The 27,612-nt window shown below is 47.1% G+C and overlaps 1 protein-coding gene across 1 annotated transcript; it reads right to left on the minus strand.

Moving 5' to 3' along the window:
• Nucleotides 1-26,977, minus strand: tubgcp6 (tubulin gamma complex component 6). The gene is made up of 25 exons (XM_083663137.1): nt 26,847-26,977; nt 25,547-26,369; nt 25,230-25,393; nt 24,164-24,377; nt 23,252-23,410; nt 22,290-22,411; nt 21,838-21,901; nt 21,621-21,730; nt 20,314-20,405; nt 18,936-19,075; nt 18,079-18,228; nt 17,351-17,432; nt 16,654-16,742; nt 16,166-16,281; nt 15,230-15,368; nt 15,014-15,112; nt 12,872-14,678; nt 12,217-12,381; nt 8,963-9,131; nt 5,416-5,557; nt 4,056-4,250; nt 3,223-3,355; nt 1,950-2,163; nt 952-1,145; nt 1-671 (listed from the first exon to the last, which is right to left on the minus strand). The coding sequence occupies exons 2-25, from the start codon at nt 26,336-26,338 to the stop codon at nt 580-582; spliced, it is 5,643 nt and encodes a 1,880-aa protein (XP_083519263.1). The 5' UTR covers nt 26,339-26,369; nt 26,847-26,977; the 3' UTR covers nt 1-579.
• Between the last annotated feature and the right edge of the window lie 635 nt (nt 26,978-27,612).

The raw sequence follows: 27,612 nt of genomic DNA on the forward strand, positions 1-27,612 counted from the left end.
GCAAGTCAATGTTGTATTTTCTTTACATCAAATAATACAATTCAAAATCAACACCTGAGAACTTGGCATTTGTTAAGCATTTTGTATTTACATATAATGTAACACATTTTACACAGGCTAGCACTAAAAACTTACAGCAGGAGGGCAGGCCTGAACATTTGCCATTACATTTGGCACCAGCTCAATCTTAGCTTTACATCACTAACTTTGACAGGAAACTGCATTTTAGAAGCAAGGTCTCAATCAATGTCAAATCCACGCCGCAAACAGAGTTGTTCTACACAGCTTACTTTGTACAGAAATGACAGGCAGAAAGAGCCTGGCTTAGCACACGAGCCTGGTTATCCACTTGATGCTGTCTTCTAGACACACAGAGGATTTAGAACAACAACAGTAAGACACAAGGCAAACAGTCCTGCATAGCTTAATGGGTACAGCATGTCACAAACACAACCAAGACGAGCGGTCACCCATGCAAAAAGAAAGTGTCATGGTGTATTAAAGGCGCTCTGGATAAAAGCACCCACCAAATAGACTATACTGTGTGATGTCAAATAGCTCATGTGCAACATGGACAACTTAGGAGTCTTTGTAGTAGTTGTTGAAGTTGATGCGGAGGAGGAAATCCTCCAAGTGAGGCTGGTAGCCTCTGTTCACCAGTTTGGTCACCACTGAGGAAACGAAAGGGACAAGTATTTTAATGCTTTCCCCCCACTATCACAGACATGGAGAAAACACATTGCTTCACCAAAGAAAATAAGTACTGTATCTACAAGTATTGCAACAAGCTTCCAGAATTATATCCAATGATCACAGCATGAAAGGGTGGAAACCGCTTTATTCTGATCGAGTCGTTTGCCCTTAACTAATATGGATTTAAATGTGGGCGGGGAGATAAACGGCTTGAAATCTTAATTCCCGTTAAGCTGAAACAGTGTGCCGTGTCCTTACCTTTGAAGAGAAAGTGAGAGTAATACTTGAAGGTGTTGTAGGACTGCTGCATGGCAATGAAACTGGGGTGAACTGCCTCCCCCTGCTGGCTGTCCCAGGGCTGTGCAATCAACTGGGCACGGAACTTGAGGATCAGGCTGAATATGCTGTGGATGATGTTCATGACCGGAGCGGCTTTGTCTGTCAGCAAAGCCCTGGGGAGGGAGGAGGGGAGGAGAGAGGGCCAAGGTCGAGGAGAATTGAGATGGAACTTTCAAATGACTTAACAGACCAGCTGAAATGATGTGACACCGACACACAGCTGAGATTAAATCATGGGGTTCAAAAGTTAGCTTCAGAGCTAACTGAATTTTAATTAACCTGCTAAGAGGAGACTTGTGTCGTCCTTGGTAGAGGAGAGGAAATGAATTCAGCTCAAATGAAGGGTGCAGAATGTCTCCCTTGAGGAGGTTGGTGTGCATGTACAGCACCTTAAGAAATTAAGCAACCTCCTTGACTTCCCCCCACCTCGTTTGTGGTGTAGCAGCCTGAATTCAAGATGGTTTAAATTGATATTCCTTGTCAATCTGCACAACATATCACAATGCTTTCTAGAAACACTTTTGGCAGCAATTCAAGCTTTCTTGTCGTCTTCTTGGATGCATCTTCTGCATCAACTTGGCACATCTGTGTATCTGGCATATTTGGGGATTTTGTCCCATTCTCTATTGCAGATTTGCTCAAGCTGGATGGGCAGGATGCCTGGATGCCTGGATGCACCCCCCCCCCCCCCACACACACACACACACACACACAGATTCAGTCTGGACGTGTTGCTACAAATGGCTTGAAAACTGACAAAAACATTTCAGCTTTCCATTTTACCTAATTGAAGACTATTTTTTAATTCAGGCTGCAACACCACACACAACGTGGGTTAAGTCAATGGGGTGTTGAAAAATATCAAGGCACTGTGCGGCAATTCTGTTAACACGCACATGCGCACTTCCTCGCCTCACCTGAAGATGGCTCTGTTGAGGTAGTCTGCGTGTATGCGGTGGATGGCGTCCAGATCGCTGGCGCTGGCCAGCTTGGCTGTAAACTCGCTCCAGGACACTTGCAGGATCTGGTTGGCGATGTAGCCCTGGATCACCTTGACAAAGTGCTGCATCTCGTGCCTGTATAACTGCAGCTGGCGGAACTGCACCGAGCGGCCGGCGCCTCTCACCAGCGCTGAAGGAAACAGTGACACGGGTGAAAGTCATGATACAAGTCGTGACAAGAGACACACCTGGGTTGAATCATTTCCTGTCTACTGCATTGAGAGAATAAAATAGTGTCATGTGAGATGTCAGGCCTTCTTATGGTCAATCCAGAGCCATGTATATAGAAGAGTTGCCACATCTCCATTCACTCCAATAGACCAGTTTTTTTCCATTGCAAAAGGAACTTTTGGGAAGTAAGGTTCTGGATTAAGGAGCGCTGTCAAGTTGCAGGAGAATGGACCGTTTGTGATGTACTTTGAAAGGGTAAAATGTTCAAATAATCAAATTGTATATTATCAGCTTTATTTTATGCATTCAAACGTAGCGAGAGCCACCTTCCTGGATTCGCATTTTGGTCCTCCGCTGGTGCTGACACCACTAGTCAATACAGCAAGAATTATTTCTTGGTGAATGTTGGCATGATGAAGATGTTACATCTGCAAGACGCTTTACTTTTTGTATATGCTATTCATGCTACTGCAGAGGAGGATCAATAATGTTCATATTACAAACATAGAAAAGAATAAGAAATTGACATTTACAACGCTTTCCTGCAGTTGAATAACATTTCTGCCACTCACTGTTGTAACTTCTATGTCGATGTGAAGAACCCCGGCCATTTAGTACAACAAACGGATTAAACCAAACACTATGGATTATTTGAGCCAGGTCACGTATCCTGACACGGACAATCCAATAGCAACGTCAAAAGGCTTTGCTCCCCCCCCCCCGCACTTCTTATCCATTTAGTTCGCCCCTCCCCCCCCGTGTTATCTATTTGTGTAGTCGAAACACAGACGTTCATTGATCAATAGTATTTCCAGCCCACTGAATCACATGGTATTGCAGTAATCCCGTTGGTATGAGGTGTGCTGTGTGTATAAATAAACCATAAAGGCACGGCAACATTCGTTACCCCCTCTGAATATTCGATGAAGACTTGAAGCAGGAGAGGACTAATGCGCTCTCTGTCTCCTCTCGGAGGGGCGGCGGTGGAGTCCGCGCAAGAAGAGTAATACCTCCTCACCCGTTCTCTTGAGGTGGAACCAGACGTCACAGAGGCTCCACACCATGTGTTTGAGCTGCAGCAGAAAGGAGAACAGACGGTTGTACTTGTAGATGCAGCTGTCCGTGATGATGATGTTCAACGGCCAGTCCACCTGGGAGTCGACAGGAGGTGGGGAGAGAGAGGCGGAGAGGGGGGAGGGGTGGGGGGTTGGGGGCGGCAGGACAAAAAGAGAGAGAGAGTAGGTGTGAGAGTGAGGGAGCATGAAAGAGAGGAGAGCGAGAAGGTGAGATGGGATGGGAATGTGGGGTGGAAATCAGGTAAAAGAAGAGTGACAGGTGAGGTGGGGAGGGGGAGGGGGGAGGTGCGGGGGCAGAGATGTTGATAGAGGAGGAGAGAGGATTGTGAAGGGAGGAGAGTGGTGGGAGATGAGAGCGGGGGAGAGGGTGGAGGCAGGAGAGGTATGGGGAAAGAGAGATTTAAAATATAGGCGTGGGAGGGATGGAGCGAGAGATAAGGATAGGGAGAGCGAGCATGCAACAAGATGAAGATTCAGTGAGAGAGTAGCCACGGGAGAGACAGAGGAGGATGACACAGGACAGGAGGAGAGGACGAGGACGAGGTCTGGAGCATTAGTCACAGTGCATGTCATTCCACAGACCCATCTCCAATCAATCTGAGCAGCTGCAGCACTTAAGTGTGTGTGACAAGCTCCTTTTCCAACATCCACGCCAGTTTGTCAGGACATGACAGCTTGTCACATTCAAGCTGCCACTCAGGGGGCGAGAGACAGCCAGACGTACACGCTCGCTCTCTCTCTCCCCCCTGACTCAATTAGAGAGGCACCTTGGTACCTTGTAGCGTAGCTCCAGGCAGTTGAGGGAGTCGGGGGCGTGCGGGTGGAAGGTCTCCGGGAGGAAGCGCAGGGCGAAGGTGAAGTTGGCGGCCAAGGCGCTGTCGCCGTGCAGGCTGTACTGGAGGGACTTGGTGAGGATGGAGTTCAGGACGAAAGGGGTCAGCAGCTCACCTGGGGTCTGGCTGCTGCCCAGCTAGGGGGAGGAGAGACATTGGGCAAATAAGGACACGTACAGCAGGTCCTGGACAACCCACGGCACGTATACACCTCGACACCTCGACACCTGTGTGGTTCTCGACAACGCCTCTGCAAGGCCCACGAGTACTAGCCAGATTTCTGTTCCCAACAAATGCTACATCACTGATCAATGGACAAAACATAGACACTAAAATGTGCTAAAAGGCTCAGGGTTTCTCCTGCATAGAGGATTTTTTGGCGCAGCCCCCAAAGAGTTTTTTTTTTTTTTTTAACTTTCAGTGTGAAACTTGGGGTGCTTTAAAAAAGAAACATGGCTCCATGAGTTCATTCCTTACACGGAGCGATCATGCATTGCTTACTGTTGTGCGTAGTCACCCCCCAAAGGCCCATTCTGAGCCAGGAAAGACCCGGAGGGTAGTATTCCATTTCCACTTAGCTGTTCATGCATCCCTTCACCGAGTTTACAAGGTTACCCGCTCTTAGAAGTGGCACAAGGACTAAAAATGGAGGATTACACTAAACTAGAGCCATATGAAATCTGTTTTATTTTTGCCAAATTTCGTTTCCCCCCCAAATTCAGTTTAATTTTGATTTAGGGGTTAGGAGCGATATTTTTTCTTTTTTTGACGACTTGGCTCTCTCAGACATGTTTCTCAAGGTGCAAACTAAGTTGTGAGGTGCAGTAAGGGTCCCCTGCAAGGTCGACCCCCCTCTCAAAACACCCCAATCCAAAACTGAATCATTTCTCATTTAGGTTACTACGATAATTAGATATACCGTACTTCTTATTTTGATAATTAGGCCTACCTTTATCAATCTCAACCAAATTATGGAAAATTCAGCAATATTCCATGTTTTACAGTTGATTCCATTTTTATTACCAAATTCCACGATTCCGTCCGTTTTTTCCGTTTTGCGGAAATCATATGATCCTAACTAAATAAACACAGCGGTGCTCACTCAACTGTGTTTCTGTTTAAAAATGTATTATTGTATTCTAGGGGAGACAAGGACGGGCATTTGGCCTTGTTGCAAAATGTCCTTGCTTGTCTTCCGGCGTGGATGTGATAAATATTTTAAAAACACATACTCCGCTTTTTTGAGTGTGTACAGAGACGCTCGATGGCAGCAACCCCCCTTCTCTCCTGAAAGAGCATCACCTTTTCAAACAGCAGATCGCTGAGGGACTGAGCGAACTCGCCGTCCTCCATCAGCAGGAAGTGGCGCAGCGCCTCAAAGTGCTTCTCCACCCGCAACTGCACGAAGAAGTAGTCCACCACCGCCTTGTTCACCAACGACACACTGGGGGAGAGAGATGGAGGGTGGGGGAGAGAAGGAGAGATGGGGCTGTGAATCTTCACTGGCCTCACGATTCGATTACGATTCAGAGGGCTACGATTCGATTCGATAACGATTATCGATGCATCGAGATGCATCGCGATGCATCTTAAATCGATGCATCACTTTTTTTCCCGAATACATGATTTTTTTTCTCACTTTCTTTTTTCTCACTGTGTGGCTACTTTTAAAATAAAAGTGCATTTAGAATTGCATTGTATTATGATCCATAATTAAAATAAACAACTGCATGTACTTCCATTATATTTTATTTTATTATATAAAAAAAAATAAAAAAAAATAAATAATAATAATCGATTTTTGACATTTGTGAATCGATGCAGAATCGTGCAGGTCCGCATCGCGATGCATCTTATAATCGATTATTTTTGACACCCCTAGTGGGGGAGAGAGATGGGGGTGGGGGAGAGAAGGACTGAGATAAGGGAAAAAAGTAGGGAAAAGTTTTCCCACGAGATTCCGCATTGAGATGAGAGAACGGTGCTGACTTGACACATTTCGTACTGGTTGTGAGGATGAGATGGGCTCTGACATCAGCTCTGGAGAAGGGAGAAGCTATGGGACTATAATATACCAGTGTTTTTCACGTTCTGGACCATTTCTTTCATCACACCTATACTTTAAATTATTCCTAGGAGCAGCAAATCACATTTATATACGGTTGTGATTTCAGGGAAGCTCTCCAACTGTTAACTGAAAACTGCAGCAATAAGATGAAAATGTCTCTGACAAACTCCACTGTGTGGCTTCAGCATGGAATAGAAAATATGTGAAATAGGTTTAGAGTTATAAATTCCAACGCAAAAATATACTGCGCTCCTGCTGTGTGTTGGAAGGGACGAGGAAGCCATTTCCTCACACAAAGGCAAACACTGCACGCCGTGCAAAAGCTTTGTAGCTGAAGATTGACGAGTCTGTCTGCTGTCTGCTCTGCAGCAGGATAGTTGGAGTTCTGATAGAATATCCAACAGATGGGAGGAGGGGATGATAATAAGACTGTAAATTACACCTTCGACACACAATATGCACTCAACAAAAGGCTAAGTGGTATGAGCAAAACCTCATACCCCTATTTTCTCTTAAATGTAGTATTGTCCGTTTAACAACTTACAAAATACCAGCAATCTCTCTCTCAGACAGTCAAAACCCACATTTTCAGACAGGAACTAGTGATGCTTCAAATCCCGCTCCCCACCAAGCACACGTCGCCTACATGAGTAGCACCTGCCTCCAGCGATACATGTGCAGTTGTCGGCAGCTTCTTTTCACCTGACAGCGAGCAGTTTCGCCGGCAGGACGTAGTGCGTGGGAGGATCACGCTATACCCCCCAGTTCCCCTCCCCCCGAACAGGAGACGCTAGTCCGGCGACCAGGACAAATACCCGAAATTTGGCTTCCCACCCACAGACATGGTCAATTGTGCCTGTATAGATGCCCGAGGTAACACAAAAACAGACCATCTCCCTACTCTCAGTCTCCTCCCACGGCTTTCTTTCACTTTGACACTCACTGCGTGGTGAGCGGGGTAGTGACAGAGTAACACTCACTTCATGGTGAGCGGGGTAGTGACAGAGTGACACTCACTGCGTGCTGAGCGGGGTAGTGACAGAGTAACACTCACTTCATGGTGAGAGGGGTAGTGACAGAGTGACACTTCATGGTGAGCGGGGTAGTGACAGAGTAACACTCACTTCATGGTGAGTGGGGTAGTGACAGAGTGACACTCACTTCATGGTGAGAGGGGTAGTGACAGAGTGACACTCACTGCGTGCTGAGCGGGGTAGTGACAGAGTAACACTCACTTCATGGTGAGAGGGGTAGTGACAGAGTGACACTCACTGCGTGCTGAGCGGGGTAGTGACAGAGTAACACTCACTTCATGGTGAGAGGGGTAGTGACAGAGTGACACTTCATGGTGAGCGGGGTAGTGACAGAGTAACACTCACTTCATGGTGAGTGGGGTAGTGACAGAGTGACACTCACTGCATGGTGAGAGGGGTAGTGACAGAGTGACACTCACTTCATGGTGAGCGGGGTAGTGACAGAGTAACACTCACTTCATGGTGAGAGGGGTAGTGACAGAGTGACACTTCATGGTGAGCGGGGTAGTGACAGAGTGACACTCACTTCATGGTGAGCGGGGTAGTGACAGAGTGACACTCACTTCATGGTGAGAGGGGTAGTGACAGAGTGACACTCACTGCATGGTGAGAGGGGTAGTGACAGAATGACACTCACTTCATGGTGAGAGGGGTAGTGACAGAGTGACACTCACTGCATGGTGAGAGGGGTAGTGACAGAATGACACTCACTTCATGGTGAGCGGGGTAGTGACAGAGTGACACTCACTGCGTGGTGAGCGGGGTAGTGACAGAGTGACACTCACTTCGTGGTGAGAGGGGTAGTGACAGAGTGACACTCACTTCATGGTGAGCGGGGTAGTGACAGAGTGACACTCACTTCATGGTGAGAGGGGTAGTGACAGAGTGACACTCACTGCCTGGTGAGAGGGGTAGTGACAGAATGACACTCACTTCATGGTGAGCGGGGTAGTGACAGAGTGACACTCACTGCGTGGTGAGCGGGGTAGTGACAGAGTGACACTCACTTCGTGGTGAGAGGGGTAGTGACAGAGTGACACTCACTTCATGGTGAGCGGGGTAGTGACAGAGTGACACTCACTTCATGGTGAGCGGGGTAGTGACAGAGTGACACTCACTGCGTGGTGAGCAGGGTAGTGACAGAGTGACACTCACTGCGTGGTGAGAGGGGTAGTGACAGAGTGACACTCACTGTGTGGTGAGCGGGGTAGTGACAGAGTGACACTCACTGCGTGCTGAGTGGGGTAGTGACAGAGTGACACTCACTGCGTGGTGAGCGGGGTAGTGACAGAGTGACACTCACTTCATGGTGAGAGGGGTAGTGACAGAGTGACACTCACTGCGTGGTGAGAGGGGTAGTGACAGAGTGACACTCACTGTGTGGTGAGCGGGGTAGTGACAGAGTGACACTCACTGCGTGGTGAGAGGGGTAGTGACAGAGTGACACTCACTGTGTGCTGAGCGGGGTAGTGACAGAGTAACACTCACTTCATGGTGAGCGGGGTAGTGACAGAGTGACACTCACTGTTTGCTGAGCGGGTTAGTGACAGAGTAACACTCACTTCATGGTGAGAGGGGTAGTGACAGAGTGACACTCACTGTTTGCTGAGCGGGTTAGTGACAGAGTAACACTCACTTCATGGTGAGCGGGTTAGTGACAGAGTAACACTCACTTCATGGTGAGAGGGGTAGTGACAGAGTGACACTCACTGTTTGCTGAGCGGGTTAGTGACAGAGTAACACTCACTGTGTGCTGAGCGGGGTAGTGACAGAGTTCTTCATCAGAACTGGCAGGGAAACCATCTCACTGAGCTGGACAGCAGTGGTGTCTGTGGCCCCGCGGAGGCTTGGGTCCATGGGAAGACCCCAGGGGCCTCGCGTCACCTGCTTCAACAACTGACACTCTGGGGACGAAGCTACAGTAGGGGAGAGAAAGACCACAGGGAAGTTACTGAATGAAAATGGTTTGAAATATTTAACACATTGACTGCCAGCCGTTTTTTTTTTGCTGTAGGTAGCTTTTGCCAAGCCGTTTTTTGAGGATTCTGGCATGATTCTGGCTCATTTTACAAGAGCCGAGGATTCTTTTCTGCTTGGAGTTTGTCAACACAAAGTTCACAAAAGTACTAATAGAATGTGTGCTTTCTCTGTCTAAAAGAGTTAGTTTGTAGAGTTAGTAGTTATGTAGATATTAGCCGTTGAGTACAGCATGGTTTCAGCGTGTGAGACAGGAAGCTGAGATAATCGCAGTTTTGTGAAATTCAATCAAACAGGCAGAACAGTCACTTTAACCATTTATTTTTGGCATCAGTGAGAGATCAGACATCCAAACAATATAGTTCCGAACGCCCTCTCCTTCAACTCCTCCCTCCGTGGGCGTGTCTAGTGGCTTTCAGCCTGCGTTTGTCACAAGCGAGTGCTCTGCTGCTGCTGCTGCTGCTGCGAGTTTGAGCAGCCTCCCTCCCTGGCAGCGAGTTTGAGCAGCCTCCCTCCCTGGCAGCGAGTGTGGATAGGTCTCACTCGTCTCTTGGGTTTGAGAGCCCCGATGAAGCCCCGTGCGACTCTAGGCTTTATGCTGCCCACCCAGTCCATTTCTGGAACCCCCCACCGCAGCAGCGCGAAAGCGTCCCCGCCTACAGTATGAGAATGAGGCTCGTTCGTTTCTGACTGTAAAATCGCCAAGCCATTTCCTTGAGAATGGAGGAAGCAGCCGCGGGAGGCGGCTGCTTTTGGTTGACTTTCTCTCTGTCGGGAGAGGACCGTCGCCACCTAGCTGGTCGGTAAAATAGATTATACACATTCAATACTTCCAATATCTCCATAGGAGACGCGGGGGGCATTGATCCACGTAGCACCGTCAAAAAAAAAAAAATTCGATTTTTGACGTATTAATACGTCAGTGGCAGTCAACCGTTGGATTATTTTTGACGTATTGATACGTCAATGGCAGTGAACGTGTTAAAAAGAAAAACGACAACAACAAAAGAAGGCCGGACACAAGTTGGTTCAATTTGCTGGTGATGTCATTTTTGAGGTTGTTCACCTAAAGGCTGGCAAGTGAAGTCAAGCTTACATTAAATGCCTCACATACTTACGGCCGGGACACACATCTTGCGTCTGCTGTGCGTCTGCGTGGCGTTACCTGTTGATTTACATTTCGGCGCCCATGTTAACAGGTTACAGCAGCCACACCACCGGCATGAGATGCGCATCTCAGGCGCGTGTCTTGTGAGGCGTGAGACGCACGTCATCTAGAGAATAGAAGCGACGCCTATTTTTTCTGCTTACCGCGCGCGTATCTCTACACAAATAGACATTAAAATTATATTTTACAGGGTCAGCCACAGCCAATCAAGGCTCGTGGATGAGCTCACAGCTGCAGTTCTCCTGCCCTCTGAAAACCACATACAGTACATAGGCTACAACGTGGCTTCGTTCCTCCCCTCCCCTCCCCAGCCCACACACACACACACACACAAATCAATACTGCCTCGATTCTGAAGTGAGCCCAAGCGATCTTCAGTTAAAATCATCATTGTATTGTTTATAGCAAATTTAACTCATTGAGTGCCAGCCACTTTTGGAGAACGGACGCTCCCAGAGTTTCAGAGCGTTTTCAGTGATTTCTCGAGGCCCACAGAATATTGTGTGATATTACTATGTAAACACCGAACACGCACAAAGAACGATGAGACTCTATTGTATCAGCAGCAAAAAAAAGTTTATTGATATCATTTTCCGTTCTTTAGTTATCAGCCGCAAAGAAGATAGGTCAAAAACAGAAAAAATTGGCGTTTCCATCTAGAAGCTGAGATATTGAGCCTTTTGTGAAATATAGCATTTCAAGCACATGACTGACTCTGAAGGTAATATTTTCTGATGTGACACCTCAAAAATAATTTACTTCAATAAAACAGTGAAAACAAAGGAATTTTGTTTGGCAAAATAATATTTTTTAGCTGCAACCAGCAGCGCTGGCCCCTGCGTGCGCAGACCCTACACCTTCTTGCTGGTCTTGATTTACTGCTGGTGGGCATCAGATAGCTTGTTTGCCTGTCTCTGTCAATCGAGCCTGCTGTGTGGGTGTTGTGTGTTGTACGCTGCCCTGCGTGCCCCACCCTCCTCCTCCTCCTCCTTCATGGGAGTGTCTCTGCGCGACTCTGAGTGTCGCTGCGTTTGCTCTCGCTCTGCTTTTGCTGTCTGCACCCCCCGCTTTTTTACAGCCTGTCCCGGCTCCCAGCTGAGAATAATGTAACTTTTCAGAAAGAGGCTGGTGTCGGCAACTAAATCATATGCAGGGGCTATCGCAGCGGAGACGGAGGAGCTCAATTGTGGTGTCAGCAGATTGACTGCTGTTCACAGGCACAGCTAACGTTATGCTTCATGCATATCGATGCGATTTCCGTTTCCTCATGACTTCTTCTCTCTTTTCTCCTGGCCTTTCTCTAATCTGGAGAGCACTGTCGCCACCTAATGGGTCCCTAAAATAGCTTTTACACATTCAACAGCCACCATACTTTCACAGGAGATGGATCTGGCTTTGATGCACGTCCCACCGTCAAAAAACGCAATTGACGACTTTAGTCGTCTTTGGCACTCAACGTTACTAAAGCAATTGACGACTAAAGTCGTCATTGGCACTCAATGAGTTAATAAAAGGTCAACTCTATGGGAAGAGAGTTGGCAGACAGGCAGCAGCGCAGCAGCCACGCTGCCTGTGTGGATGCCGCGGGCGTGCCAGCCGCAGCCAGCACACCACGCACATGCACTAGGTAGGTACACGCAAGATGTGTGTCCCGGCCGTTACAAAGAAATTTGTCGTCGGCTATGTCTTCACTCAGGAGGGGCTTGTATTATTGCTGCATCATTGAAAATGCCCATCCCTAGCCTTCACAAAGAACATCATCTGTTTCTAGAATCATGGCAGTATCCTGAGAGTGGACACGGTAGTACTTCATTCACTTCACATATATACTGTATATTGTATATACGCTAACTCACACATGAGGGTGTAGCAGTCTTCATAGTGTTCCACCTGGTACTGAGCAGACAAGGACAGGAGGTACTCCTGCTCAGACTTTTCTCTCGGGGAGAGAAGATCCCAGCCGGCTGCCCAGGAGCCCACGCCCTCAGCCAGCTGCCCACCAGAGCTCCCCCATTCCAAACCTGGACAGAGATGTAAGGAACACTCAGTCAATTCCAACAAACACTCAAAACCATCTGTTGTTGGCATTAAGCTCACAACAATAAGCTATAAGTATACATCTTACTAATACAACGGGCGTGCATTTCTTCCAAGTTTTCAGCGCCAAAGCATTTAAGTCGAGACAAATCCCAAATCCCAAAAGGTAAAACAAATTATCGATTGCATAACAATGCCACACTAAGCTTTGAATGATAATCCAAAAGGACCAGCAAACAGAATGAGCTGCTGGACTTGGCAAACATTTGCACCAAGTTGGAGGAACAGATAATACTCTGATTCATTTACATTTTAATGAATGAAAGAGTTATTTTGTTTGATGTTTATATTCTCAGGATTTTAAACAAATCTCGAGGCATACTTGAGCTCACGCAACAGCACCGCGCAGTGTGTCTCACTACAGAGATCGAGAATCAAACGCACAAGTGTATTCGTGTATCACTTCTTCACTACCTTGACCGGCGTCTTGGTTGTCGTCTGGTCTCTGCTGGTCTCCGCTGGCCTTCACCACGCAGCCCACCCTCAGGGAGGAGTCGGACGAGTGGCCATAAACGTTGACCGGTAGTGGCGATGGAATCGATTGAGCTTGGGATACCACACACCCGACGCCCAAAGCTGAGTCTGAAGAGTGGCCATAGGCACTGCCGGGTAGAGGAGAAGGTTGGGGTTGGACTCCTGAAACCACACACCCGGTGCCTAAAGCAGAGTCAGAGGAGTGACCGTAATCGCTCCCGGGCAAAGGGGACGAGGCCGGTTCACTTCCGGATACCACACACCCTACTTTGAGGACGCAGTCCGACGCGTGCGCGTGCTTATTCCGGTGGAGTCTCGCCTCGGGTATGTTGGACACAAACCCGCCGACTTTGATGTTGGCGTCGGACGAGTGACCGTGGATATTGGGAGTCGGAAAGGGGGAAAGCGTCTCCGAAATGTTTTCCCCGACTTTGATGTGTGCGTCGGACGCGTGACCGTGAACGTTGGGGGAAGGTAAGAGGGCGACTACGTCGGAAACATGTTCGCCCACTTTGATGTGCGAATCCGAGGCGTGGCCGTGGATATTCTGAGCGGGTAGGGGAGTGACAAATTCCGAAACGTTTTCCCCAACTTTGATGTGGGCGTCAGAGGAGTGGCCGTGAACGTTGGGGGAAGGCAGTGGGGCGTTCACCTCCGACACGTGTTCTCCCACCTTGATGTGCGCATCCGAGGCGTGACCGTGGACGTTAGAGGAAGGCAGAGGCGCAGCCACTTCTGACACAAAATGTCCAACTTTTATGTGAGCGTCAGAAGAATGACCATGGCTGTTGGGTGAAGGCTGAGGGGCAACCGCATCTGAAGCTACGTCTCCAACCTGTGCACGGGCGATACGACTGTTAATTTTTGACAAAGGTAGAGCGGTGAGCACTTTGGAGATATGTTCACCAACATCATCATGAGCATCTGAGGTGTGAGCTTGAGTGTTTTCCACAAGAGGCTCAACCGCACAGTCGGTGGGAGCGGTCGGTACTTTGTGATCTCCAATTCTGAGGCTATGCTCTACTGCGGAGGAAGGAGCAGTCTGAATGCAGGGACTAGGAGTCGGCTCCTGGACCACACTATCTCCTTTTAAAGGCCTAACAGATTTAGTCTTGTCTTGTTTGGCTTCCATCATACTTCCCACCTCCTCCATCTTAGTCCCGGGCACCTCTTGTTCTGGCAAAGAGGCGACTGCCTCCTGCTTGTTTTCAGTCGTTGCATCGCTCCCATCCACCAACTGCACTGAGGCTTGTGAGGGATGTCCATGAACATTGGCTTTGGGTGTATCTAGAGGGGCCATTGTTGGGATATAGTGGCCTAGAGGAAAGCTGGATTTGGAGGCTTGGCCGTAGGGGCTGGCTCTGGGGAGAGTCTCCAGGACTTGAGACACATTCACGCCTATGGGGATGTGAGACAGAGAGGGGTGGGGGTAGGGGGCGTCGGGTTGGACTGCGGGCCCCCAGCGAGGCCTGGGCTGGGCTGAGGCCGGACCAGCGATGCCCTCCAGCAGACTAAAGGGGGCACTGAAATCATAGTCTACTGGTTGAAGTTTAGGAGGCGCTTCGGGGAGGTCAGAGCCAATGTCCTCTAAGGCCCCGTCCACCTGCTGACTGTCAGGTTTCCGTGACTTGGGGAGAACGTCGTTGATATCGATGTCTTCAGAGATGAGCGATGCCGCTGATGGAACATCCGATTCTGGAGTCTCCTCCTCTGATCGCTGTCGAGATGATTCTTGACTGCGAGATTCCTATTAAGTGAAGACATGTATTTAAGGATGTGGGGAGCACACTCAGAAAAAGCAAAAATACAATAAATACTTGTCAACGTGTTATTAGCCTAAAGGAGGCTAGCCCAGCCTAGCCTAGCCGGTTAGGCTGGGCTCTCTTCCATTATGCCATCTTGTGCCTTGTGGTGAGTTTGATTTGATTGTTATTTTGTGATTGATTGTTGATTGGTTAGATGTAGGTAGGTGTGTCTTTGTAAACTCCTTCTGTGATGAAGGGCTCTATGAATAAACGTGTTTTGACTAAAGTGAAAAAGATTGGGCTAATGAATGTGCCAGAACATATGTTGGCAGCATACCTGTGTTGGATGTGCTGCCGTCTGTTGTGCTGGGAGAGCCTGTGGCAATACGTCCATGGGAGGTCTCTCCTGGCCTAAGGGATATTTCTCCAGTATGGCCTGGAAATGAGTCAAGATAGCTTTAATCAAAAATGACTTCACTTATCACAAAACAAAAACAATAAGACAATCGCTTCAATCATCGTGTGTATTTTATATTCATTGACTACTATCAACCTGAGTCTGCAGTGTCTCACGCAGCAAGAACTGAGCACGGGCTTCGTCGAGTCTCATTCGCTGCACCCTCCACATGGCCCGCCTCTCTCTGCGAGCCGCATCCTCCGATAGGCGGCTGTACTGATCGATCAGCTCCTTCCTGCAATCAGAGGGCAGGAACACACAAGTGACATGTTAGTCAGTTGACTGGCGGTCTTATCCAGAGGGACTTGCAATGAGTGAACAGGTACAGATGCAGCAATCTTCAAATGGCGTCTGGAGCATTCACCTGCCAGCTGGCTGGCAGCCAGCTGTTAACTTAACTTAATATACTTAAGTGTATAAAACGGGTCTCATGGGTGTTTAAAACAAGGTTATGAATTCTGTTGCAAAAAAAACTCAAATCCAGCCTCTGTGGGACTTCTCCCTGTGCTCTCTCCTCTTAATAAACACTATAGATATCATTAGTTTCTCTAAAGCAATGTCCCTTATAGTGAAACAAAGTTCAGTTCAGCTGGCTGGCAGCTGAGAGGCCTTCGGCTGGGAGCACCAACTGAAGATGTTAGGTGTCGTGCTCATGGAGACTTCAACAGGACACTTGATGATCATCAAATGTGCAACCTCTAATTTAAGGGACGGTCTTTTCAACCGACAGGCCACTCGGCCACCAGGTACTTGTGTGACAATGAGCTTCATGTTAGCACTCAAACTGGAAATAAGTGGAAGTTAAAATATTCAAAAAATCTTCCAAAACTGGAACAAGACAGACAAGTCTGAAATGTGCCAACTTGTTTGAATAGTAACCTCGATTTGAGTCTTATTTTAATTTCTGTGCAAATCATCTGGCAATCAATGTTCCTCCGACTCTGTAATGATAAACTGTGTGTGTGTGTGTGTGTGTGTGTGTGTGTGTGTGTGTGTGTGTGTGTCCAGGGCGTCGGTCCAAGCAGTTAAGACCTGGCTCTCTGCTCCAGCTGCTCTTCCAGGGCTTGTAGTCTCTTCTCTCTGTCCTTCAGCTCCCTGGCAAAGCTGAAGTCATCGTCCTCCACCTTCTTCTTGGCTACATTTCGACACTGGTGCCAAAAATAGACACACACACACACACAGACACACACACACACACACACACACACACACACACACACAGACACACACACAGACACACACACACACACACACACACACACAGACACACACACACACACACACACACACACACAGACACACAGACACACAGACACACAGACACACACACACACAGACACACACACACACACACACACACACACACACACACACACACACACACGTACGTTATGGCTTTCAAAGTTATTCAAAGAAAGATGCATGCCCCTCTCCTTGCACATTTCTGAGCGATGAGGCAGAGCTATCAAAGGACAGTTTCTATCCCCGTCTCTCTCTCTCTCTTCCACACACATCCCTACCTCTTGCTCGTGCTCCAGGTGCTGCTTCAGCTCATCAAAACGCTCCCTCTTCCTGGCCTCCTCGGCCAGACGTTGCGACACCTGGCGCCCTGCAGGGGGCGAGAGAGAGAGAACAGTGGGCTGCTTACCCCCCACACCCAGAAGCACAGAACATCACACTCCGTCTCTCTCTCTCTCTCACGCACACAAACACCACAGCCACATCGCCATCTGCCTCACACACATGCATAATATGCCAAGGCACGCACGCGCACGCACACACACACACGCACACACACACACACACACACACACACAGGCAGGCAGCATTAGGTCGCCGCCCCCTGAATCTTTGCCACACATCCTTTGAAGTCATAAATTATACGAGCAAAGTTTGCTAAACTATGTGAGCGATGATTAGATTTCACAGCCCGTAGTGCTGGATGTCGTTCAAACTCTTCCTCGCTGCCTTTGCCCCCGTGCATCTCTCCACCTCTCTCTCTCGCCTGAAATGAATGAATGGAGTTCGAGAAAGCTCTCCGTCAAGAGCCAACAGCTATTCCAGGTTATTATCAGACCTGGGCCATGTGTTGAAGGTGATGTGTGTGTGTATGCACATTAAGCACTGCATACGATTACAGTGTGTGAAACGGTGTGTGTGTGTGTGTGGCAGTGTGTGTGTGTGTGTGTGTGTGGCAGTGTGGCACGTATCACTAACCGCGGATGCTCTCCAGGGTCTTGGCTGCCGACTCTCTGACCTGATTGATCAGCTCGTGGCGTGCCTGCTCCGTGCGCAGGGCCTAGCGGAAGACGGACAAGAGATCGTCATTAACAAAGATCTATCTGCCTGCCCTGTGGCTCACCTCTCCTCCTCCTCTGCCACTTACATGTACAGTCAGCAGCAGCACTGCTGGCGGCACACACAATGTGTAGGCCAGGCCGCGCTACACTACATCACACGGTGCACACACGCCTCCGACGATAGTGCATCATTTTAACGATTGGCTGCTGAAAACCTCTACACTTGAGGTGTAGAGTCACAATCATTGATCATGTTATGTGAGAAACTTTCTCTCTATATATAATGTTACGGTTTATTTTATTTCTTCCAGAAATATTTCAGAATATTTGCATATAGAAAACATATCTCTACTAATATAACACAATAATGATTAAAGATTCATGTTTTATAGCTAGTCATGAAAGTTTACACCAAATAATTGGTAGGTCTTTCGTGGGGAAGAAATCCTCTGCTGCCACACAGTATTAAGTGATGCGTTTTATGTTCCCAGCAGCAACAACAGTAGTTTATTTGGAATAAATAAAAGAAAAACATAGTGGTAGTAACATAAGCCTGAGCACAGTCATAGCTAGCACTCCACGGCTGAACAGGAACGGTATACAGAACCTCGCACTTCATCGACAATCAGGCGCAAGTCTCAGTACCTGCTCCTCCCTGCTGATGGCGCTGTGCTTGGCAATCCTCTCCATGCGTCCGCGGTACACTGCGCAGTCCCTCTCGATCTGCTCCACCTCCGGCAGGGAGAAGGTGACGGAGATGCGAGGCACCGGCAGCTCCGACCCGCAGATGTAGTGCTGTGTAGAGGACACACAGTTCACAGGACGTTAGCTACTGTATGTCCCAGAATGCATTGTAGAGGGGACACAGTTCACAGGACGTTGGCTATGTCCCAGAATGCATTGTAGAGGACACACAGTTCACAGGACGTTAGCTATGTCCCAGAATGCATTGTAGAGGACACACAGTTCACAGGACGTTAGCTATGTCCCAGAATGCATTGATTTAAAGTGCCCTTTGTTAGCCCAGGTCATAGAAGCCCATATGAACGCTAGGGGTGCACCGATCGATCGGCAAGCAATCTGTTTCGGCCGATTTTACCCACAAATATGCGATCGGCGATCTGCAATTTTTTTATATAAAAATAAATAAATAATAATAATAATAATAATAATAATAATAATAATAATAATAATAATAATAATAATAATAATAATAAAAATAAAAAGCCCTATCACTAATCAGGCTTTCCAACGATATAAAATACAATGCCAATTGGTATTATTAAAGGGGAGAAATAATCGACCTAAAATAATGTTTCCAAACTTTCTTTGAGGAGTTTATATATCGGTGATCGGTGATCGGTAATCGGTGATCGGTAATCGGTGATCGGTCGATGATCGGTTGGGCAGATATTTCCCATAGGCGATCGGCAATCGGTCGCAAAAAACGTGATCGGTGCACCCCTAATGAACGCAGATGATACGCGATGTGCAAAACAAACCTGTGGGCAGCAGATCTTCAGCAGGTTAATGGTCTTGCCGCAGACGTACACGTCATTGGCAATGTGTCTCAGGAAGACAGGAACACAGTCCTCCACATCCTTTGAGATCAGAGTGTAGCCTTGAACCCAGAAATGTTTGTCTGCAACGGAGAGAGACCTATAGCATACTGTTGTATCATTCAGGCCCAAGTAGTTTGGCTGTTGCCTTATGACCGAGAAGCAATATTCCAAAGGAAAAACAAAATAATAGCGGCCGAGTGATACTCTGCCTTTGCTGGGCCAAAAACTTTTCCCTATTAGTATGACTTACGGGGCATGGCAAAACTCCGGCCGCTTGAATTAACACTTGGAAATTGTTAGCGCTTAGCTCAGTGATCCTAAGCAAAAAGCAAAAAGAGGGACATGAATGCACTGGGCTTCCAGAGCACTTTACAGAAAGCCTGCGGCTTGCCAAGAAAGCTTAGCCCGCTGATTGCTTCCCAGGCTGACAGACTTGGAGGAGAACAATGACATTTGTGTGTCCTCCAAGAAGCAGGAGTGAGGAGCGCACAGGGTCACTGCAGGAGTTGATGAGGTGTAGCCGATGAGAAAATGAACCTCTAAGCCAGACAAAGCTGAGGTGACTCTCTGACCTTGGATGGGGCGCTGCATGTTGTACAGTATTTGGACAGGCTATATAGGTTCAAATAAATACATATTTATGGAGGGCTGTCATTCTAAGGCAGACAATTACACTGTATACTACGGTCAGAAATTGGATTTTACCGGGTTGATTCTTTAACAATTCAATTCTAATGATCCGATTGCTGAGCAGTTCCCCAATTGGTTCCTTCCTTGTATATCCCTTTATAGCGCCCCAAAACATAGTAAAAGTGCAACTGAATTAATTGAAATTCAGTCAACCAGTTCTTGAGGGTCATTGCAGCGCCTGTATTCACCACCGCAGGGCCTCATCTCCTCCTGTCTCAAGGCTCCTTTCCTCCCTTCCTTCAAGAGTCAAGTCATTAATTACACTACAAAAAGGTTATTTGACCCGAGTCTCGCAAAGACCAATTATAAGAGGAAATTATAAGAGAAAACTAATTTATTTTTAGAAAACATTTTTTTTAAGCCATCATCACGGCGAGCCAGCTCATGAGTATAAACTAACATTGATTTGGCCGCGGGCGTCGGAGCAAAGCAGCGCCTTGCTCCATCATTTCCGCTTGTCCCCGGCTTACAGAGGGGAGATACCAGGGGAAATACGCTCTAGCCTAGTTAGCTGTGACAGCCACGGCTTTTCATCCAAACATTTGCTGGCTAAAGCAAAAGTGTGTAAGTGTGTGTGTGTGTGTGTGTGTGTGTGTGTGTGTGTGTGTGTGTGTGTGTGTGTTCTCACCTCTGAAGCTGAGGTAGTCCTCATTGACCTGGATCATGAATTCCCCGTAAACATCTCGGAACACGCCGCTATATACCCAGTCAGACACAAACCTGTGTGTGGCACAAGGATTTTTTTTTTATATACCAAACAAATGACCAACTAGCCGCCTATATTAATGCATAGAATGCTGTCCTCAGGTTATGCCATAATGTTTTCAAGATCAGTGTTTTCCCCCAGAAGATTTTTCAGGCGTGGAGGGATTTCGAAACGTACCCCGACCACAACGGTGGGGGCCCTCGCTGGCGACGCTAAACTTTTAGCTAACCTGTCCTATCCCAAGTATCATCATACTATTATGGGATGCGATGCGAACAGTTGTATTATGGGATGTGCGTTTTCCCAGGCAACGACACACGTTGACACGTTTTGGAACAGCGGCGCACGCTGGCATGATGCTCCTAAAAGCAAAATGCTTATTGTTTTGAATGATTTGGCATCTTCTATTACTGTCAACACCAGTATTGTTATATTGTAATAATATGCCATAAAGGTTTATTGACATTTTGGGGAGAGCAGGGGGAGGGTAACCTGACGCTGCCAGATGGACGGTTTAGCTCCACATTACGTTTCACTAAACCAGTCGAACTGGGAATGCAGTAACCCGACCCGCTGACGGAGGCGGGCACTTTTTCCAAGCTACTTGGCAGGTGATTGGATGACCCATCTGTCTATCACCGCTGGTGCGTGTTAACTTCAACCAATCAGATCGCCGAAGGTGCCTGTGCCCGATCTCCGTGGTATTCATTGATTGAGTCCTCACCGTCCTCATCGTCGTAAAGTCACCTTCGAAGCATGAAGTTAGATTATAACGAACTAGTTGTGTGGCTTAGCCTTCCCAAATGTTGAGGGTCGTTTTTTAGAATTTAATACATAGAATTGGGAACGTTACATTCAATTTCATTCAGACTGCCTGTCACTTCCGCGGCGGCAGCCATGTTGACGAGTGAAAAGAACTACAAAGACCATGTACCCACTACTTGCCCAGACGAGCCTGAGCCCGCCTAAGGCTGCCGCTGATTCGTCGAGCCGGCATGGTTCGGCCAATCATCTTAACTGCCTGTGCATGACAAGATGGATTACGTCGAGAGAATCTCTTTTGATCTCGCGAGGTTATCCATCTTGCAAGCAAGGTTAGGGGGAGGGGGGGATGCAAAATAAATTCTGGCCTGGCCGGGGCGCCGTTGGCCTGGCGGGCCCGCCAGGCCTGTAGAATGGTAGGGGAGACACTGAAGATACACTTGAGCATAAGGAGGGCAGTGACTGACCGTGTGTAGGGCTCACAGCTGCTCTTGAGCAGCGACAGTAGCACCGGATAGTTCTCGTTGCTGCAGTTACTCTGGGCTTCATTGTACAGGTAGGACAACATCTTCACACCCTGAGGAGAGCCACAGTGCACCACTGAGCTGACGTGCCATCTGATAGGCTCAACACGGCCGTGATGGAGGACATATTGCAGGCTGCAGATAAAAAGTGAATACTTACCTTAGGGAAGGTAGCCTGGCCGACACCCAAGGGTCCATCTACACAGCACAGTTCTGACAGGTACCTTAGATTAAACAGAATAGAGATTTTTTGGATCTCATAAATCTGCATCAGTGCACCGTCCGCACAAAACTATACAGTGAGCTCACTGGTTAAGAGATAGCTGAATAAACTGTAAGCATTAGCATTTTTCTCTTTCTAGCGTTATGCCATAGCTTCTAGCATCTTCACTTTTGGGTGCAGGGATGATTTTGTTTCATTTAAAAAAAAAAATCATCTTTGGCTGACTGGCAAAAATAGTGAATGTGGTACATTTTTGAATATATTGGTCACTGAGGCCAGGCAACAACAAAAAATGCTTCCTGCACGGATTCACTGGTTCCAACAGTTATCTGTCTTTGTCAATAAGACTAGAGTCCAGCGAGCGCTTGAATAGAGGGGTCAAATCTCACCGGAGTTGCCGGCCCACTTTCCGGAAGAGGAAGCCAATAGTCAGCAGGCTGAGGGTGGGCGGTGTGCTGAGAACACAAGCCCGGTAGTAATGCAGGTACTTCCGCAGACCACCTGTAAAAGCCTTGGAGAAATACACTTTTATTATTATTATTATTATTATTATCATTATTGTGGCGGTCCGACAGCAGAGACAATTAAAGACTTTCACCTTATTGCCCGCGGGCCCTTTTAGGGCTGTCACTTTTTCCCAAAATAAAGTTCAAACGAACTTTAATTGCCCGCAAAATGTTTGAATATATTTGAAGTTTTTCGGTTAATTAAAAAAAAAAAAAAAAAAAAAAAAATTGGCTGCATCCAACTCGAGACAACTTTTCAGACCCTGGAGACAATCTTTCTCAGAAGAGACTAACGCGACAAATCTGGAGACTTTTTCTGACATGGGATTAACATTACCAGCAAGCAGCAATTGGTTAATTTTGGTTACGGTAATTAAAAATAAAAATAATAATAATAATAATAATAATAATAATAATAATAATAATAATAATAATAATAATAATAATAATAAAAATAAAAATAAAAATAAATTGAACAGGTCAATTATACATTCGATCATGCCTTCCTCCCCCACATTCCCCCACAAGTTAAATTAGAATTTCGAATAAAAAGTGACAGCCCCAGGCCCTTTAAGAGATGAGCGTAAGCAAGTATTGGAATAAACATACGGTGGATCGTTCCTGCAAACTCCACATTATTATTATTATATTATTGTTATTATTATTATTATTATTATTATTATTATTATCATCATCATCATCATCATCATCATCTATGCTGGTTTACTTTAAAACCATCACTGATAGCAAAATGTATAAACACGTAGTTTACTGTGTGTGCATGAGTGGAGAAGGGAGGGAGAAAAACTGCACTCTCTCCTTGCAGATTACAGATACAAACATACCTGAAAGACGAGGCCTCTCTTGTTGGCACTCTGCAAACAGAAGCAGCTGAGCCTACAGTAATGTGTGCCATACTGGGCCAGCTCCCCCAGGAGGCGAGACACGCTCTCTGGGGAGGCTCCCGACACACACACGCCGGGTCTGACGTCAAACTGCATACACTGTGGAGGAGAGAGCATCATTACTAGCCCCCAATGCTAATGATCAAACTTAGCTGGAGGAGAGAGCGAGACGGGGAGCGCGACAGAGAAACGGCATTCAACTCGGATGATAATAAAAAGTACAATAACAATCTTTCTAGAAAATAGAGACTTTACAAGAGAAAGGCATCCTTGGCTCCACTGTGATTTTATATTCTGCCTCAGGTCTATTATAATTTATTTATCTTGCCTTTTATTGCATCTTGTTAGACGATTCAGTTGACTGCTAGAAATTGTGAGCTTTTATGGTCCCCCCCCCCCCCTCTTCTGACTCTATTGATGAGAGATATTTTTACAAGCCAGCTTTTCCCCCACATGCACTAACTGATTGTTGCAAATTATTCTCTTGTGTTTTTTTTATACTTGTACTGTGTTTTAATCACTTTATATCTTATCACTGTGATAATAAATAATATAAGATAGCACTTTTGTTCATTCCCTTGGGGAAATTCAGGAATAAAACTAAAATATATACTGGAAAGTAAAGTACAGACCTCGGACAGCAGCTGAATTATATTTTATTACATTTTACAGAGTGATTTATTTATTTGTTTATTTGGATGGGACAGTGCAAAATTAATGAATGAAACCATAGAACAGATAATAAAACCTGGAACATAGTAAAAGTGTAAAAATTGCCGGATTTAGCACGAGGCTAATTTCCATCCGTTGTCCCCATGGTTACTGAATACAATGGAATGGAATGGAATGTACCTGATTGAGAGGGAAGGTAGTTGATGTCACACCGATCAGTACGTTGAGGAGGTCAGTTACCAGGTGGGTCTGGGAGTCCAGGGGTAGAGGCAGGAGGGGAGAGGGAGTAGTAGTGCTGACAATCCTCATCTCCCCCTCCCACAGTCGATAGAGCTGGTCAAAGGCCTCCCTGCCCCCTTCTGTTAGATAGGGGAACTCCCTTTTTCCTGGAGGACTAGTGGGGGAAACACAGATTTAGACAGACAGATATAAGCAGCTTGTTACCAAAAATAAATAAACAAGGCTAGGTGGAAACCTAGCATATGGCCAGCGCGGGAAAAGCATTGTTGAACCTGTTGGCATTGTTAATGGGAAGGGCTGTCAGTGGCAAACGTATGATGAGCTCTTCTCCTAATGTCTCCCGCGGGTGGGGCTTGAGCAGAGCGCACACACACTCACACGCACACACACACTCGCGCGCACACACTCGCACGCACACGCACACACACACACACACACAACCCAGCTGACGACATGTTCCTCTCCCGCCCTCCAACCCAGGCGCTGACACACATAAATTAATAATAGATAATAATTATATTTATTTTTACCACACCGTGCAATTGTGGAATATTTCAATGTTGGCCAAAATAAAATAACAATTTTACTATATGAATTAACACCCTAAGTCTAAAGCACATTTTTAGAAGGGGGGTATACTGTATATATATATATATCTCACAACTAGAACAAGTTGTAAGCATGACTGGTAATTTGGAGACCATGTTGGCAAGCTTGTGCATAATATTTTAGATCCCTTGGTGTGCAGCAGGCAGATTGGCTCGCAGATCGACTGGACAACTATAGTCTACGGGCCTGCACTGGCCAAAAACCCATTGAAGCCATTATAAAAAATTGGATTTTATGGATTTTATTAGGAGCTCCCCACTACCAACAATGATTAATGAATGTTCACAAAAGATGGACAAGAGGGGGGGGGGCAGGCATGGGCAGTAGGTATGCTTATGGGTCAGCGAGGTTGTATAATTTTTCAAAATTTCTATGGCACAATTTACAAATCACCTACCAGCCAACAGACTCCCAGCAACGGCGTTTCGCAGGCTCAAAAGTGCGGAGGGCCTCCCAGATGTCGAGCTCTGGACTGGGGCTGGGCTCGGACTGGGAGTCTGGGGTCATGTTGGAGGATGACTGGAAGCCCTCATCCTCAGACTGGTCCAAACAGTGGGGGACCTGCACAGACAATGGGACTGATGATAACCACTGAAGCTTGGTAAGCTCAAATTGAAAATTATGAACTTGCGCCGACCTGGCTGTATAAACCTTAAACTCAACAACAGGCATTAACTTTGATACTAGCTGTAGCAGTGTAAGCCAGTCTCCTACCCTGATAGCCAGCCCCGTTACATCAACATTACTCGGAACAGGAGGTAGGTCCAGCCTGATGTCCATGTCTGATGTATGAGTGTGCAGCAGAGCTCCAAACAGTGACAGCCTGGTCTCCTTCTCGAACCTATCCTCCACTTCCAACGTAGTCCTTAGAGCCAGTAGCCCTGTGCCTGGAGGGGCGTCCATCAGCCCCAGAGTGCCACACAGACTCCCCTGGAACCCCCACTCCTCCGCGCACATTAGCCCCCATGCACGGGCCTCCAGCCTCTGGAGCTCCTCGCTCTGGTAGCTCCAGGGAGCGGGCCTCCGCAGCACGGGCCTCTCTCGTCTCATGTAGTCCTTGCTAAACGAGGTGGGTGGCGGGGGTACCGAGCCGGCTAGCTGTACCAGGAGCTCCAGGACTGAGTCCACTTCCCTCAGGCCAGAGGGCGCCTCCTCGGGAAGCCTTCCCAGCTGCTCCTCCAACCTCTCCGCTTCCTCCTGGCACCCTGCCACCCTGAGGTCAAAAGAGATCATCAGAACTTTGTTTCTGGGTGGGGTGGTGGCTGTGGCACTGGGTCTCGAGGCAGCAGGGCCTTTAGAGGTGGTGGCATCTTGAAAGAGTTTGGAGAGCAGGGCACCGTAGGCACGTTTTTTGAGGGCTCTGCGGACACCTTCTCTTGACACTCCGCCCAGGGCACGGCGTTTGAATGACACCCCAGAGAGGCTGCGGTCACACAGAGCACCCAGCAGCTCAGTGATGCTGCTGCTGTTGGATGTGATGGGGTCATTATTGGGGCTCCAGTACATGGTGGTGGGAAGCGGTCTCTCTTGCCTCAACCTGTGTGGGTCATGGTGAAACAAAATGACGTCAGACATTTCAGCAGAAACTGGACGAACTCGCACTCCAAACAAAGCTCTTAAGACAGACTTCTTTAGCTTTGTATCATTAGAACATCAGTAGTATATCAGAAAACTGTAAACGGTTTTGAAGTCTGTCATTTAATTTGAGTTAGTGTGGACCAGTGATGTCACTGGTCCACACTTTAACACTCAATAACTGTCAAATTAAATGACAGACTTCAAAACAGTTTACAGTTTTCTGATATACTACTGATGTTCTAACGATACAAAGCTTTTTGAAAATGGGCAGAGTGTTCCTTTAAGACAGACTTATTTAACTAAACGTTAGCTCTACTCGTAAATTAACCATAGATAGCGCTATAGCTAACGTCAACAGTAAACCCGACTAAGCTAACGTTACGGTATGAAACGGCACAGCTTGTCAGTAAGGTGCATGCTTCTGGCTAATATTTACCCTCGCGATGCGGCGTGTTACCAATGTTCTCAATCTTGACTGTTTGAGTCTTGTATCCACCACCCGCAACGACTCATTTCTCCAACGTTAACGCTAGCTAGTTAGCGAGCTATTGCTAAGTGCTAACGATAGCTGGCGGTCATCATGCTATAGTTTAACAGCTAACGCTAGGTGCCTACAGTAGCAAGTGCAACCTGAGTGTAACTCAGTCACTCGACCATCGGAAGCAGCTCCAATGTTTGTAAACGCATCCGTAGTAGTAACGTTATCATATTTCAAGATGCTATGTTATTATGTTGCACTGGGTAGCATTTGTCATCTGCAGAGGCTACAACCATTGAACAACCAGAGATGCTCTTGCTCTGCCCACAACAAAATAAAAACCCGCCCCCTTGGATATGATTGGACAACAGACTGAACTGTCTCAGATGATTGGCTGACACGCTGATCAATCAGGGGACTATATTTGCATATTAGCACGCGGGCTCGTGAACAGGCGGGCCACTGTCAGTAAGCTGTCAGTGTGCTAGACCGAGGAGACACTTTTAAATGAAAGGCTTTTGGTTGTTGGTGATTGTCCTATAATGGAAGTCTTTATAGCAGTGGTTCCCAAATGGGTCCTTGAGAGGGTTTAAGGGAAACACAAGCAAAATGAGATATACCGTAGTTTAATTTCATGGTTACTTACTTCACCAGTGTTGGGCAAGTTACTTTCAAAATGTAATATACTACATATTACTATACTTTCATTTGAAAGTAATACATT

The sequence above is a fragment of the Poromitra crassiceps genome (assembly GCF_964638095.1).
Source record: "Poromitra crassiceps genome assembly, chromosome: 30".
NCBI lineage: Eukaryota > Metazoa > Chordata > Actinopteri > Beryciformes > Melamphaidae > Poromitra > Poromitra crassiceps.

Coding starts and splice junctions, on each gene's coding strand:
- tubgcp6 (XM_083663137.1), bottom strand. CDS start 26,338: ATGTACTGGAGCCCCAATAATGACCCCATCACATCCAACAGCAGCAGC. Junction 22,412..23,251: donor AGAGAGGCCTCGTCTTTCAG/GTATGTTTGTAT, acceptor TATTTCTCCAAG/GCTTTTACAGGTGGTCTGCG. Junction 1,146..1,949: donor CTCAACAGAGCCATCTTCAG/GTGAGGCGAGGA, acceptor CTCCCTCCCCAG/GGCTTTGCTGACAGACAAAG.